Source organism: Haliotis rubra, unplaced genomic scaffold (assembly GCF_003918875.1).
Source record: "Haliotis rubra isolate DU_JTF1 unplaced genomic scaffold, ASM391887v1 Scf22, whole genome shotgun sequence".
In the NCBI taxonomy this organism is placed as follows: Eukaryota; Metazoa; Mollusca; class Gastropoda; order Lepetellida; family Haliotidae; genus Haliotis; species Haliotis rubra.
Genome location: NW_025766225.1, coordinates 2,387,412 through 2,405,334, shown reverse-complemented (window position 1 = coordinate 2,405,334; position 17,923 = coordinate 2,387,412). Strand labels below are relative to the sequence as shown.

General features: G+C 39.8%; 1 protein-coding gene and 1 long non-coding RNA gene across 4 annotated transcripts in view; one reads left to right on the top strand and one right to left on the bottom strand.

Annotated features, from left to right (window-relative positions):
* Positions 1 to 17,923, bottom strand: part of LOC124277310 (arrestin red cell-like) — a 107,440-nt gene that overhangs the window by 51,855 nt on the left and 37,662 nt on the right. For 2 of the 3 annotated variants that reach the window (XM_046712961.1, XM_046712962.1), the window contains exon 2: positions 7,931 to 7,961. In XM_046712961.1, coding sequence (XP_046568917.1) covers positions 7,931 to 7,961 — 31 coding nt within the window. Of the gene's footprint in view, positions 1 to 7,930; positions 7,962 to 10,891; positions 10,979 to 17,923 lie in introns of those variants that run through there. The other variant, XM_046712963.1, reaches the window with a different exon arrangement.
* On the top strand, positions 295 to 16,127 carry LOC124277311. The gene is made up of 3 exons (XR_006898793.1): positions 295 to 366; positions 3,031 to 3,036; positions 16,117 to 16,127. It is a non-coding gene; the product is annotated as an uncharacterized LOC124277311 (long non-coding RNA).

Below are 17,923 nucleotides of genomic sequence, written 5' to 3'. Positions count from 1 at the left end.
TTCCGCTTTTAGCAATATTCTAGCAATATCAAGGCAGGAGGACACCAGAAATTGGCTTCACACATTGTACCCATGTGGGGAATCAAACCTGGGTCTTCGGCATGACGAGCGAACGCTTCAACCACTAGGTTACCCCACCGCCCCGCACATCTAACAGGTTTATCATTCTGTCGGAGTCCATAGGAACTAGTATGCCATTTCGATAAGGAAATTTCCTTGTTTTTAACCTTAAGGAGATTAAGGTTTTTATTTAGAACATGAGGAAACTGTATGCTCATTTATTTTCTGCTTCTATTGAAGTTAAGGAAAACCAAATTCTATGGATTGTCAACTTCTTATTGCAATGAGTGAGACGTTTCGGTGCAGGTACTAACACCGTTATCAAGCAAGAAATCCATAGAACTTGGTTTTTCTTCACCTATACAACTTCTAAAAATGCCTCTCAAAGAAGTTCTATTGAGGTTACATTATTTATTATTTATTGACACAAGAACTGGTCAACCATGATAAAAACCACACACCCAGTATAATCTTTTATCTTCGTGACAGATGAGTAAAACAATAAATAATGTGTCGCTTAGGAATGAACACATGAAGCCTCATGTCTGGTTGTCTTTAAGATATACCACGCTGTGGTGGCAGTATAACATTACATAGCTCCTACTGTGGAGGGAATAAATATTTATACACCATGTGAAAACATTACATTCTTCCTCTTCCCAACAACCCTAACATAATCGATGCAATCGCTGTCATGATACGTTCTTCAATTGATAAATAAAGGATGTTCCTGAACACATTTATCAAAGACAGGATCTAATATGTAAATGAAGTCGCATGGAATAAAATTCCGCTCCAATAAATATCAGCGCCTCCAAAGAGCTGTTTGATCTTTAATCATGAATCGCCACGGCAACGTGGATTATGTGACACTTATACAAGAAAATCATGCATATTGCAGACTAGATGATCTGGGTGCCAAAAATGTCTGTAGAATAACAAAACAAGAATATGATGAGAAACGAGATCATTTCCGTCATCCCTGTTGCATTTTAGGAGCCGCTAGGATCGTTATCTCATGACCGTATCAGAAATAACAAATTCACAACCAATTTCCACTGATAATAACTTCTCACCTGGGATTCACAGAGCGATGCTTAATGATGTATTAATGGTCAAGTGACTTCACACTAACTCATTAACATTCATGGTCAATAATAACATACGTTGCCATAGTGATGTGGCCTAGCTCACATAGTGGAAATTCATTGGATAGCGTAAGTGCAATGGTTCCTATCCCATGTAACTTACATCATATACAGACAGTCCTGTATGTGAGTGTATCATAAAGTATTGAATGATAAGATGAATATATCAACACAACTCTGAGAGGTGAGGTGAGGTGAGGTGAGGTGAGGTGGGGTGGGATAGCCTAGTGGTTAAAGTGTTCACTCGACATGCTGAAGACCCGAGTTCAATTCCCCACGTTAGGTTTAATGTGTGAAGTCATTTTCTGGTGTACCCTGTCTGATATTGCTGGAATATTGCTAATAGCCATGTAAATCCAAACTCACTCACTCACCCTGAGAAATGAAGGAGGTGCAATGGGGTTTAATGTTGTGTTGAGCCATGGGTGTTCATGTGAGTGCAACCCGTGAAGATCCGGGTTAGATTGATCTTCAGTAACCCATGTGTGTCTTAAGAGGCGACTAACGGGATCGGGTGGTCAGGATCGCTGACTTGGTTGACACATGTCATCGGTTCCCAATTATGCAGATCGATGCTCATGCTGTTGATCACTGGATTGTCTGGTCCAGACTCGATTATTTACAGACCGCTGCCATATAGCTGGAATATTGCTGAGTGTGGCGTAAAACTAAACTCACTCATGTGAGTGCATGCATGCTTCTTAGTTTTTATGTGAGTGTTTGCATGTATGCATGTGTCTGCGTGTATAATTAAGAAAAGTTAAAGCAGGTTGGGTCAGATAACCCTGTGACTGACATCATGAACATCCATGGTGTCAGGGTTTGACACAATCGATGAAGTCACTGATAGCCGGTGATCTAACCACGGCTGGATATGACGAGATGACTCAGTTGGAAGCGTTATATACCAGAATAACTGACAACTGGCTGCACTCAATCCTATCAGCGGACATTACTGACAGACACTGTATTATAATTTGATGATATGAGACATGTATTGAAACTATGACATTTAAATATTTGCAATATCTTGATGTCTGGATCTGTCTGTCTCCCTCGATTGATGGTAGTGGTTGCAGGCAATCCCTCAAACAGCATTCGGTGGAATGAGTGAGTGAGTGAATGAGTGTGTGGGTGATTTCATGAGTGATTTCATGGGTCGGTCGGTGAGTGAGTGAGTGAGTGATTTCATGGGTATGTGAGTGAGTCTGTCTTGACTGTTTGTAGTGGTTGTGGCCATTCTCTCAAACAGCATTCAGTGGAATGAGTGGATTGAGTAAGTGGGTGAGTGAGTGGGTGAGTGAGTGCATGAGTAGTTGGATGAGTGAGTGATTGTTTGGGTGAGTGAGCGGGTGGGTGGGAGATTTCATTAGTGGGTGAGTGAGTGGGTGAGTGCATGAGTAGTTGGATGAGTGAGTGAGTGTTTGGGTGAGTGAGCGGGTGGGTGAGATGAGTGAGTGGGTGAGTGCATGAGTAGTTGGATGAGTGAGTGAGTGTTTGGGTGAGTGAGCGGGTGGATGGGAGATTTCATTAGTGGGTGAGTGAGTGTGTCAGTGTCAGTGCATGAGTGAGTGAGTGAGTTTACATCTGCTTCAATCAGTATTCAGGTTATATCTCACATGTGGGCCAACTGTGGGAGGAAACAGAGGTTATCCATGTCCCCAGTTAAAACAGCAGAGAACGAAACAATACCCTTGTCACATATATAGAAGCAGCTGAATTGAAACTTGCAGACAAATCAAAAGCCTTTTATTATTTTCATGTGGATCCATGTGAACAATAAATACCCCAACTGACCAAATGATAAGCATATAAAGTACAGTTACTTGTACTAAGATCTTGCTGTTTGGTCAAGTTAAAATCCACAGAACGATGGCGGGGATCCTAATAATAAATTGTTCACCAAATAAAACAATCTGTCATGATTATTTAGTCAGATTAAATCATCCTTAAAGCAACAAATAGTTATCAAACTATATGGCTGGTTCACTAAAATCCGTGAGTGGGAGTGTTTGTGAAATGTTACTGTATAGTAGTCACCAATATTCAAGCTACACTAAGATCTTGAGTCTGGCCAGCAAACTAGTGGTAGATAACATGAGCATGACTTTATTATGACATCTTATTTTCCACTGCATTCCCAAAACTCTCACAAAACTGTGATGAAACTCCTGCAACATTGCTTTAGTGCAATAATCCTTACAATGTTAAACCCTGTTTCATATCACATGAAACTCGGCGGACTTGATTAGCTAAAACTAAACGTTGTGAGAAATCACTGATAATGTATTTTGCCACAGTTTGTAACACATTCCAAATTATTGTACTTGGCACTGTTCTACAAAGCGATATTGGTACTTAGATGATTTTAAACCTTCATAATTAGATAAAGAGTGAGTGAGTATGGTTTAACGCCGCTTTTAGTAATATTCCAGCAAACTACGGCTGGGGACACCAGAAATGGGCTTCACTCAATGTACTCATGTGGGGAATAGAACCCAGGTCCTCGGCATGACGAGCGAACACTTTTTTTTAGATTTGTAACCTCACAAAGAAATTTAAAAACATGTAACTATCATTAACCAGACCTCAAGAAGATCTCCAAAGTCTGTCTCACAGTACCACAGCCATCACCTGCTCTTCAAACCAGTCCTTACTGTTCAACTATAGCTCTAAATGTAGCAAATCTAGATTTTTCAAATATTCAGTCTACCATTACACTGAGTCTCCTTTGCAGTCTATTTAAAATACATTTGTTTTAACCAAATCAGATTGTTTCGGGCAGTTAAGTATTGTTCTACTGAAGCCTTTGAGGTACCAAAGGTTCCTTTCAGTGTGGCATTTGAAAGTTTTGCCGATTCCGTATCTATGTGCATGTCGGCATGGACATGCTAACATTTCACATTCTCACAGAAAGGATAATATCTCACCTCTAATGGAAATTGTCAACATAACAGTGAAATATTATTCTCCAAATGTACCATGTGATTATCCAATCTCCAGCATGTAATCAAGTCGAAGGCTGAACGTTCTAAATCACAATGAAATATCACTTTGAGACCCATGTCATACTGTTCTGTGTGGAAGCCATGTGGGTTGATTTGAAAATGGAAATTAGCCATAAAAGTGATACTTTATTTTGCAAATCCCTGTAGGTGAGGACATTCCATGATTAACCCTGGATGTATTTGACAGGTATGATGCTGATACTAAAATTGATTCGCTAGCTGCAACATTTTCAGTTCCCTTTTGATGTCTGTGAGTAAATTAAATGCCTTATTATCTAATCCACATATATTCCATACTATTTAGAGTAAGTGATTGAGTATGGTTTTATGCCACTTTTAGCAATATTCCAGCAATATCACGGCGGGGGACACCAGAAATGGGCTTCACACATTGTACCCATGTGGGGAATCGAACCTGGGCCTTCAACATGACGAGCTTTAACCATTAGGCTACCCCACCACCCCATACTATTTAGAGAATAATTGACAAGCTACAATAAATACTGACAATCTGCCCAGACTGAAGGACTGATGCAAGTGAGGAAGGAAGACAGATCATCTGTAATTGTGAGTTATGAGTAGATCATCCTACATGTTGGTTGTTGACATTTTAAACATGTTGAAAGAAACAATAATAAGAATACTTATAAAATGTCAACCATACGGAGAATCTTCACTGCCGGCAGCCGATTGTTTGATGGCATAATGTCATCAATATGTCGTGCCACGAACAATGGAATGGTCGTGTTTATCAAGCGTGATACACTCAATGTCACTCGGCTTCAACTGAACGAGCAGAATTGGAAATCACTCAAATGCACAAATGCAAATATGGAGAAGATTGTATGCAGGACTATTTAACGCTAATGAGTAATATTTGCACATAATGAGCTCCGTTGGACGGCACTTTAAAAAAAGCTGACAATTTTAACTGTTGCAGAGGCCCAGATAAGCTGCGTATACGGGTAAAATACGCATAGAAAATTTCCAATTACGCATTGAAAAATAATTGTTGCGTACCAATTACGCATCTAAAATGTTAGATACACAAAAAGTTTAAAACAAATGCGTACGGTATATATTTATAAAATCGCTTGCGTAATGAAAAAGACATTGATTGCTATCAAGTTGTACTGTTAGTATAGGACTAGTGTTGTACTGTCAGTATAGGATAAGTGATGTTTTTTATGAAATCATTCCCATTATATTTAAGTTGGTTTTGATTAGGTATGACATAAGGCAGGACATACCTGCTTAGTAAACTTACTCAATGACATATATACTTAGGTGAGTAAAATGACTGAAATACGCACATATTTGAAAGCAGTGGGTAACGGAAAATGAAAAATACCCACTCAACATTCATAATACCCACTCCAAAAAAAATTACAGTGGGTACAGTACCCACATGAGCTAAATCTTATCTGGATTGATCACCATACAACATTGCTAGTATTGGGAATTGGTTGAAATGTCACAATTAATGATTGGTTCATTACCAACAAACAACCATCGAAAAAATTGGTTAGCGACATTTTCAGGATTTTTCTATTCAGGCTGATATTGCAGATAAGTATAACACGATACAACTTGCTACTTTAAAGTGATGACTAATATATCATGAACATAAACTTCCTGGAGTCTTCAAGAAATATTCAGTCATGACTTTTCAGTAAGTGATGTGAGTTTTCGAAGAATTAAACATGTTTTCAGGCCCTGACAACTTCTAAGATATGTTCCATCATCAAGTGTTTCAAACACTAAAACAGTACTTCCAAAATCGTTTGTGTTCGATTATGAGAAAATGTGATCGATTGCTTGGTCGTTTGGTCATTGCGACCGATCTTTGATTATTTCAATTAATCGGAACACCACTAAACATTACTACAAAGTGCAATAATCCAGAAGTGGTTGTGTTTTGTTATGATTGTATGTTTTTCATTGTTGATAATTTTACATTAGATTTTTCTGAAAGCAATTTTATCTTTTCACTTTTCTAAACCATCAAAGATGTAGCAGTTGAAAAGATTTACACTGTTTGTTTTTTTTGTAAAGAGTTCTGTGCCCTATAGCTGTAGTCATTGTAATCACAACCAATAAAATTAAAAATCTCTGACAAATAACTAAATTTCCAGCAGCTGTATCTGATTGTTTATAACGAATGGTTGACTCTAGCTGAATTAACCCCATACCTAAAAAAATATGACAAATTTAGCTGAATAATGTAAGCTCTAGCTGCCATTATAGTCTTCCTTACAGTAGCACCATGTATGTGATATTGGCTCGTATTTCCATGCTGAACAATTGGAAGCTTTTCCATTATGACAAGGTATGTCCCTAGTGGCTGCCATCTATTCAATATTAATGAAGCTGGTAACATGTTGTATATATTCCGTACAGCCTCACTGCCGGTGGTGGGAAGTACGGTGTATATCACACATGTTGTCCACATCATTAGATGTCACAGCCTCCGTATCAACATCTGTTTACACACACTGTCACAACTAGGTGATATTCACAAGGGTTAAATAATGCAGTCACCTACACTATTTCTTTTACATCTGATGCAAATATTGGTAACTGAAAGAGGAGCGTCGATGAGTGAGTGAGGTTTAATGCTGCTTTTGGCATTCCAGTTACATCACGTTGTGTAAATTTAACAATGGAGCTAGGCCCAAACTTAAACAGGCATCAGACACATGCCACTTCGATGATACCCATATGTATAGCACGAACAAACCTACATACATATCGGGACAAACAAAGATTCGAAGCCTTGATCTGGCATGCTCAAGGGTGGCAAATCTGCACAACGAATTACAGTACCATAGACGACTATGCATCGGAATACCAAAAATCATTATCTCTCCGATAAAAATGGAGAAGTTATTTTAGAGTTAAAATACTAATAATATTGTGCTTTGCAACATTATCTTGGAACACCCTGTTTACCCTCTCCAAAAATTCCAGAAATAAATAGTTGGTGTCCCTCTCAAGAAACATACTGATCTAAAGTAATTTTTCAAATATGAATGCTGATACTTAAAGGCACAATGTCACAATGTATTTTGCCCTACATGATATATATTGGGGCATATGCACTTACTTTAGCTTCCTATTGATGCAATAAAGGACTTATGATCCCTTACGACTTGCCTGAAATCGATAATTGAAACTTCCAGGCTAACACCTTCCAAACACTTGCCAGATATGGAATATAAACAATGGCTCCATACATAAAAAACTGTTGCATGCGGTGTCGTTGGTGTTTGCCGAACTGGTTTAAATCACAAGTTGTACGTAGAATATTCGTAAACAGCACTCCAAGGGACATAACTCTATGGGATTCGCTTGAAATACTGTTTAGCCGGCAGAGGGTGCGAGAGTCAATATAATGCAACATTGCATTAATTCATTCAAACTTATATTGTAAACTAAATACGTAATTTTGTTTGGAATAAATTATATGGTAGCTACCCTGAGGGCTGATTGGTAGTATTATTGAGAGAAATGCATTATTTATTTTTAGAAAAGTATGGTGTGACATAGTGCCTTTAAACGATAAAAAGAAAATGATTTCTACATACCTATAATACGTGGAGGTAATACTTATCAACCTTACCTACTCTGCTAACCATGAATCATTGAGCTGTAAACACGTAGACCTTATGTTTCTAGGTGAGTTCAGATGGCAAAAATAGAAATTGTTCTTACCTTTCCATTGGGGCTGCTTTTCTTGAATACTCTGTAACACAAACAGACAGAGTGAATCATACGACACAGATTTTCATGAATCATAAAGCCGAAACAACCTCTGGGCCACCCAGTGTACAACACTGGCGTATTTAAATCCTGAAACCAGGAGTACTTAGCGTCTTCCGAGGATCCACTTGGTTGAGTGGTTGAGTGACTAAGATTATTGCATGTGTTTTTGTTGCAATTGTATTTTAATAATGCCCCTATTGCATGGGTCGTGTGAGAGCAATATACTAACTTTGAGGCTTGATAATCACATTAATTCACGTAACAAAAAGTATAAAGTACCATTGACATTGTGAAAATCAGCCATTTTCCTTCCTGTTGCTCATCAAATCAAAGGGAAGTAACTCTAATCCTTGCTTTTCAAGGTAGAACAGGTTTGAAATTCAAATGTAAAACTGAGTTTTTATGCCGAGTTCATGCCTGATTTATAACGAATGTTCCAACAACTAAAAAGTTCCACTGATTGTTATGCATACTATCGACAATACAATTGGCTTTGTTATATTCCCTTTCAAATTGCAGAATCAGGGCAATCAACTGTAAAACATCGATACATCTCATTACAATCCTGCTATATATAATAAACTTTGCCTTGGTTGTATTTGGCCATATCAGCACTACACTAACAGTGCCCCAGTTATATTCAATCCTGTCATTATGACATTAATAGCACCACAAGACATGGAATAACACCAGGAAGTTCCAACCCTATGGAATACAACACCAATACCCACTCACAAATGCCATGAAGATACACACACACTATCGGAAAACCATTTTTCATATGTTCATGAAGCTATTTTCTTGAAACTGACCCCAAACATATGACTCTAGCTAAAACAACTTGTTAATATAACAAGTGACCTTTGTTTCATGTTCAGTGGCAATCAGAGCGGCAGACATGAGAACATCCTGAACGATAATATCGTGTAGGACCTGCCTGCCTTGATGGAGACGATTAAGCATATTCTCAAATTGAAAACATATTTCCGGAAGCTCTCTAATCTACAAGAACATGGCCGCCAGGTCTGATTATGATCCAGACTTCGCAGCTACCAGCAAAGACCTACTGTCTACCTTGGCAACATGAAAGCTGACATGAATATGAGACATATAAACAGTTCTGGACAAATCCTTTTACAGGGATCAAAGCATCGGAATAAGTGGCTTCAATCAGCAACATGATCTGTCATTGATGGATGTCGGAACTGTGAATGAGGAACACGATGATGGGAGGAGGAAGTGGGTGAGTTGAGTGAGTGAGTGGTTGAGTGAGTGAGTAAAAGTTGCCACAAAGTTAGTCTGCAAGAGTGAATGAGCAAGCTATTGTTTCACTTTCGGTGGTGGTAATTGTGATGATGGTGAGGGGTTGGTGTGTGATGATGATGATGATGATGATGATGATATGAAGATTTGATGTGTGCTTTCCAGTATGATGCTTCTATTGCACACAGTGTATTATTGTCTTTGAAAAGAGTGAATGAGTGAATGAGTGATGGAGCAGTTTATTCTGTCTCTTGCACGTCTACAATAGATTGATCATTAGTTTACTCACTTCTATCAATATTCCAGCCATATCACGACTGGTGGCCAGCATTCAGTTACATTACTGGGAGCTAAGCAGCATTGTTCCAGCCACGTGCAATGGATCCGGCTGGACAATATACTCCAATATGTCTGTGCATCACTTTATTATTGGGACACAGGATGGGACATTAGCATCTCTCATGTCAATTTCTGTTTTCACTATAATTTTAGTGTAGTCCACTTCACCAGAAGTCACGCTTGGTCACGCAAATACAGGTTTGCAGTTCATTGATGTCTAACAAACACTTGGTATTCTGAACAGAACTGCAGTACATCACATCATATGTTCAAAAAAACCTTTATAAGGCCAAACCAATTTTATTTCTGATGTTTTCTGAAGACAAAAATCCGTAAAACAAGAAATAAAATTGGTCTGGCCTAATGAGGGTATTGCTTTCTAAATGTCTGTTGAACACATTGCAACTGTGTAGAAATGAACCTGAACTTTTCTGTTAAGCACCTTGACCATTGTGCCATGCCATCCAACTCAACTCCTTAAAAGCTGCGAAAATCATATCAGAAGAATAATTGCAGCATCTTAAGTGAGTCAAAGATATCGTACCCTATTGTGTATGAGTAAATTCATGTCACAGTTGGACTAGACAAACCAATGCCACTGTACAGTTTTCCGTTTTATCAAGGCAAGCCAACCCAGTGTGGGAAGCAAGTCTGTTATGATGCCTTCAGGCCTAAAAACATAACCTTGGCAATCCACGATTCGAACTGACAATCAAAGGTTTCTGCGATGTCCCCAAGGATTTGCACTGCCCGAAATGACTGGTACCCCTAGTTTCCTCCCAACCTACCCACCACCATGACAGTTTGAATACAGTGCATACCTTGTGTCTTAAAGCAACATCTTAAATGCTGATGAAAATTGATTACCAGACATGAAATATGACATATAACTGTCCAAAAATATCTGATGCATCTAACAGAAACCACATAATTTCATACTGCTCCTGGATGGGTATCAACAGTGAAACTATAAACCAATAACATACAAAACGTGATAACGATTTATGCTGACTCTTGATGGTCCTTCTACACAGCCTTGCCGCGAATAGGTGGAAAATTGCTGATGCGGCGTAAAGCAACAGTCATTCATTCATTCATTCATTCTACACTGCATGATGCTAACCATTGGGGTCGGAGGGGGTTAAGAAATGTGAGACGGTCATATAAAATAACAATGCCATCGTCAAGATGCATTTTGAGCACATGATTGAATAATGTTTCTTGACTGACAGGTGCACAATGAGGTTGACGAATGCAGGTTACACGTGTGTAGATTAAAGGTGTCTAGATTACAGGTGAGAAACCAACCTTGTCTTGATGTCCACAGAAGCTCTAGTTGCTTTGTTGTTTGTCTTAGATTTGGAAGGCATCGAGAATTTTGGTAACAGTATTCCAACACGTGTGACTCCTCAATGCTGAACCTCGACAGGTGAATGGCCATCGACGCCACTTCACCTCTTATACCCCAACAATTAATCCGCATCGTGAAATCATGCACACAATCGTGTAATTGTCATGGACTGCCTCGCCACGTGATATTAACCCCATAACTTCTGTCCACCTAGCTTACCAGACATATATTCCTAAGAACTTCTATTACTGACTGGGGTGGGTTAATCCACTTATACAATGCTCACATGGTTGTACACGTTGTATACAACGTCACATTACTGTGCTGATCAAGTCAACAATTAAGCTGATGAGATTACAAATATGGTCACGCACCCTGTAATAGGATTTCCTCCCATCGTCGTCAGTACTGTGATACTTGAAGCATCCAGTACTCAGCTCATATTGGCATTGATTCCCCAGATGTACAGACCAATCCAGCTACTTCTCATCACAAATTTCCCTTTCGTTCAATCAAATTAAGAAGTGATGGTCGCAGTGGTAGCCAAGAAGTGTTGACCTTCAAGGAAGGTGTTAATAACTCCAAGGTTGCGTCAGTTCAGTCTGTCTGTCCATCTAAAGGACGTGACACAACAAGAGGAGCTGACTATAACATCCTCTTCACTATGCAGGATAACTTTTCATATTTTGTTTAAGATTGATGTTTAACGCCACAACCAGTAATATTCCAGCTGTACATCAGCGACATTCCAGTTATACAATGGCAGTTGAATAATCAAGTTTAGACCAGACAATCCAGTGATTCATATCATGAGCATCAGTCTACACAACTGGGATACGATGATATGAAGCAGCCAAGGCAGCGAGCCTGACCCTGTGTTTGAAATACCTGCCTGGCCGACCGCCCGGGAGGGGTTATTTTCAACACAGACTGCCAGATGCTTAAATTCACCTGCCGATGGTTGGGTTAAAATTTAGACATGTATATGATGATATTTTGTGGGCAGTTAAGTTTTGGTCAGGTCAAGTTTACATCTAACCAGTCCTGTGGTCTGATTGAAACTTTTGGTAGTTTCATACCCTGCCTGACCACGTGATCCCATGGCCTCCTCTTACAAGCAGGGTGGCTGGGTAGCCTAGTGCTTAAAGCATTTGAGCGTTGAAGACCCGGGTTTGATTCCCCACATGGGTGCAATGTGTGAAGTCCATTTCTGGTGTCCCCCGTCGTGATATTGCTGGAATATTGCTAAGAGCAGAGTAAAACTAAACTCAGTCATTCTTACAACATGGCATATAAAGCATATGGCTAACACTGTTAGCAGTGAATGGGTACCAGGTAGTATGACAATGTGAATGGAAATCATGTAACACCTACAGGCAATGTATACTGCTCAGGGAGCTGAAAACCTTAGTTGTATATTCTCGTGAGTGAGTGAGTGAGTGAGTGTTTTTACTATTTGATAGTGATGCATAACCACATGTTCATGGTCAGAATCTAACAATGGCCTCCCCTTTCAGAAAGATTTCAGAGGATTAAGAGAATAACTTTGCTTCACATTTAGATCATTAACGGTGTCCCTTTCCTGTATCGTTTTGTTTGTTTGTTGTTTTACGCCAGACTCAGCAATATTCCAGCTATATGGCAGCGGCCTGTAAATAATCGAGTCTGGACCAGACAATCCAGTGATCAACAGCATGAGCATCGATCTGCGTAATTGGGAACCGATGACACGTGTCAACCAAGTCAGCGAGCCCGACCACCCGATCCCGTTAGTTGCCTCTTACGACAAGCATGGGTTGCTGAAGACCATTCGAACCCAGATCCTCACTGGTCCCTTCCTGTATCGATGAGTATGGATAAAGTGGCACTCAACACACATGATCCGGAGCCCTGTGAGGATGGTTTGGCTTGGTATCGTGGTTAACTGCCCGTTGTACCACAAAAACATCAATCCATGCTTATGATGTCGATCATTGAATTGTCTTGCCCAAATTTAACAAATTACAGCCCACTAATTACAGCCCGCTAATTACAGCCCGTCATCACAAAGCGGGAATATCACTGAGTGTAACACCATCCAACAAACAAAACTACTCTTCACTTACCCGTAGAAATCACGGTCACACATACTCCTGTAGCAGTGCATACCAACATAACTCTGGCAGTAGTTATTGACTGGCAACAGATTTCAATAACAACAACAACTAATGCTTGGAACATTCAACACAAAACAACTATATCAGCTTTTTCCTGTTTTGTTAAGCATTAGATGTGATAAGAAAGATACTACATCCTTGTCCCACAAACCAGAAGACAAATGAACATCCGGCTTACAGTTCACGTCCAGTACTACTAGGCTATATTTACACTAGACTAACGCTCAGTCCCTGAATATATATGGTTTTGATAGTAACAAACAAACCCATTTAAATTGAAAAGGAGCCACAGGGAGACATAGATTAGTTTTGCTTCATTTAGGGATTTAGCACTGCAGAGAGGGCGAGGTAGTAGGGAAAATAATGTGGTTCAGGGACTGTGAGGCGGACTATACTTACACTAACATCCAAAGATAATCAAAGGTAATTATTTCAGATTTTTCTGGCCTTTTATGTTTCATTTGTTGATTTACAAAATGTACGAACCACGAAGATGGGTGAAAACATTACTTATAACTTTCAACTTCCATATCAGTACTTTACAACTGAGTGAAATATAAACAAGCTTTTACAAGACACTGAAAGATAACTGTTTGCATTTTAGTGGTAAACATCAATTAACATAAATTATTTGTACAATAACAATTTTGTCATGACACTAACTGAAGAATTAGCAAGAATTGGTGTTTTTTCCCCTCTCAAAACCCTAGTTGACTTTTTTTCTGTTTTCTGCACCGTTAAAAAGCTAACATAAAATATAACTTATTGTCATAAAATATTTCAACACCAGAATATTCATGAGAGAGTGGGGGCACAGGTGGAAAAGCAGTGGAATGCACGGCACTTTACTGTGCAGAGTTACATCCTTTGGGCACACCAGAAACCAATGATAATGAGTTTGAATCCTGTTTCAAAGCAGTTCACATGTAATACATATATCACTTCAGGCTTTCCTCCCAAACAGAGTGAGTGAGTGAGTGAGTGAGTTTAGTTTTATTACGCTGCTTTAAGCAATATTCCTGCAATATCACGGCGTGGGGCACCAGAAATGGGCTTCACACATTGTACCTATGTGGGGATTCGAACCCGGGTCTTCGGAGTGACGAGCCAACGCTTTAACCAGTAGGCTACCCCACCTCATTTCCCAAATATAGCTGATAGTTGCTATATAACTACAATAAAGAGGCATTAAACTAAATTCACTCACACCATGGAACCTTAAAATGATAAATATGAAATAGTATTAGGACATTTGATCAACAACAGTACTTCAGGCCAATTTTCTGGAAACTACACAAAATAATTATTGAGCCGCTTGGGAAACTCATATCACCCTTGCTTCCTGAATATGCAATTTTCTCAGAAAGCTAATAAAATGTTCCTATTCTTAGAATAGACAAGCACTAAGTTTCTACTCCATCATTGATAAAACCATTGATCTGGTTACAAACTAGTAACTAGCCACACCCATTGGTTGTCATGGAAAAGGGTCTTTGCTTGGATATGAAGACATCTTGGAAGTTATTCTTGCCTATATGCAAAGATGTGATCATTTTAGAAACTCTAAAATCATAAGAATGAGTCATACATTACTTTTGTCAGTTTCTAAGAGGCTTTTCCTGCATGAACCAATTATCATCTTGGAAGTTATTCTTGCCTATATGCAAAGATGTGATCATTTTAGAAACTCTAAAATCATAAGAATGAGTCATACATTACTTTTGTCAGTTTCTAAGAGGCTTTTCCTGCATGAACCAATTATAAGAAAATAGACTGATGTGTGTGAAATAGAAATATATTGTTAGTGCTGATGTGAGTAAGTGAGGTTTTATGCCAATTTTAGCAATATTCTAGCAATATCACAGCAGAGGACGCCAGAAATGGGCTTCACACATTGTGCCCATGTGGGGAATCGAACCCGGGTCTTCAGTGTGACAAGTGAATGCCTTAACCACTAGGCCACCCCACCGCCCTCAAACATGAGCATTGGGCATGATGATCTAATGCTTTACCATCCTATGTTCAGGCGCAGAAGTCAGAAGTAAGGGCTGGTCTAGACAGTAGTGAGGGAGGTTTTGCCTGTTGTTTCAGACTTTCAAAGACCTTTAAAACACAGTATTCCAGCAATATGACGGTGGCCGATGAAATTTGGACCAAAGAGACCATTAAAAGCAATGTCTACAGCTTTTTTGGTTCCATGAAATGAAACACATCGCTAAATGTAACAACCTTTTCAAGCAAATTATTCTCCTTGTACAACCTGTAGAAATTGTTAGTGCCCAGAGTGAGTGGTTGAGAGAGTGGTTGAGCAAGTAGTTGAGTGAGTGGTTGAGCGACATGGCCAGGTGAGCTACAGCGATGACCTTGTACAGCCATTGCTGCGGTAGAGAGGCACTGACGTTGACATGGCCAGGTGAGCTACAGCGATGACCTTGTACAGCCATTGCTGCGTTAGAGAGGCACTGAAGTTGACATGGCCAGGTGAGCTACAGCGATGACATTGTACAGCCATTGCTGCGTTAGAGAGGCACTGAAGTTAACATGGCCAGTTGAGCTACAGCGATGACCTTGTACAGCCATTGCTGCGGTAGAGAGGCACTATTGTGTGCATGGCCAGATGAGCTACAGCGATGACCTTGTACAGCCATTGCTGTGGTAGGGAGCACTGACGTTGACATGGCCAGGTGAGCTACAGCGATGACCTTGTACAGCCATTGCTGTGGTAGGGAGGCACTGAAGTTGACATGGCCAGGTGAGCTACAGCGATGACCTTGTACAGCCATTGCTGTGGTAGGGAGGCACTGAAGTTGACATAGCCAGGTGAGCTACAGCGATGACCTTGTACAGCCATTGCCGCGTTAGAGAGGCACTTACAGGCTAATACTATTTGAGATCAGAAGATAATATTGTCAATACTGACATCTACCTGACAACCCCAGAATTTATAGCATGTTATTTATTCTTTCAAGACAGCTAAGAGGATTGTCACTGATTATGAACATGTGGTGTTCGAGGAGCTAGATGAGGCTTGATAACGTCCTGATCGATACACTGTAGTTACAGGGTGATTTCTCCGCTTTCCAACGTTCTACAGAGATGTCACGTTGTTGAGCTGGGGCAGGGGTCCAGCGTTTTCATTTAAGGGATTTGGTTGATATGAATAAATTCAGAAACCGTTGATGAACAGTGAACTTAGTACACATCAGTCTGAGGTAGCACTGTTGGATACACTTGTGTCAGTACTTATACAGGTCAGTTGCCTTGATAACTGCCTGGATATAACTGAAATATACATGGCGAGAACACATCAATACACTAAATTCAGCAATGAGATAATAACCTACACACTGGACGTCATTATGAGATAACTGCCACACTGGATGTCACCATGAGATAACTGCCACACTAGATGTCACTATGTGATAACTGCCACACTAGATGTCACCATGAGATAACTGCCACACTGGATGTCACTATGTGATAACTGCCACACTAGATGTCACCATGAGATAACTGCCACACTGGATCTCACCATGAGATAACTCCCACACTGGATGTCACTATGTGATAACTGTCACACTAGATGTCACTATGAGATAACTGCCACACTGGATGTCACTATGTGATAACTGCCACACTAGATGTCACCATGAGATAACTGCCACACTGGATGTCACCATGAGATAACTGCCACACTGGATGTCACTATGTGATAACTGCCACACTAGATGTCACTATGAGATAACTGCCACACTGGATGTCACTATGAGATAACTGCCACACTAGATGTTACTAAGAGATAACTGCCACACTAGATGTCACTATGAGATAACTGCCACACTGGATGTCACTATGAGATAACTGCCACACTGGATGTCATCATGAGATAACTGCCACACTAGATGTCACCATGAGATAACTGCCACACTGGATGTCACCATGAGATAACTGCCACACTGGATGTCACTATGAGATAACTGCCACACTGGATGTCACCATGAGATAACCGCCACACTGGATGTCATCATGAGATACCTGCCACACTCCGAACCCAGCTGAAAAGGCACCATGGTTGACCATGGTCAACCACGGCTTACCACGGTAAACCATGGTATTACCATGGTTTACCATGCTAAACCGTGGTCACTAACATTTCTCCCCATGGTAGACCATGGTAGACCATGGTCACCATGGTATACCACAGCAGACCATGGTCACCAGAAACCATGGTAGACCATGGTCACCAACATTTCTCCCCATGGTCTACCATGGTGACCATGGTATACCACAGCAGTCCAGAAACCAGTCGCAAACCAGAAACCAGGGTAGACCATGGTCATCTTAGACAAAACTATGATAGACCATGGTGTTGTTCTCATACAAAGTAATGGTTCACCATGGTCATCACATACAAATCTATGGTAGACCATGGTCATGACAGACCAATTTTACATTTCAAACTGTGATAAATAAAAAAATTGAAATTAAAATCCTGACTGTTTCATGACATTGTGTTTCATTTATGAATAACAAAATAACGGGAGCATTCAATGAAGTGTTACAAAAGCATTATACTAATAGCATTACAAAGGACGTGTGTAAAACATCTAAGTGGCAGATAAAAAATGTTTTTCCTGAGTTAGTTTGCCTTTAATGAATATTCATGACAGATATCTTACAGATCCTTGTTCTTACGTCTGTGTGCATTAAACAACTAAAATTGAACACTTCCGTCGGTGAGAGACATGTTAAAATGAAGCGTGTTTTAATGAAAAATACAAGAACACAATGTCATAAAAAACAATTATCAACGGGAACAGTTCACGCAATTTA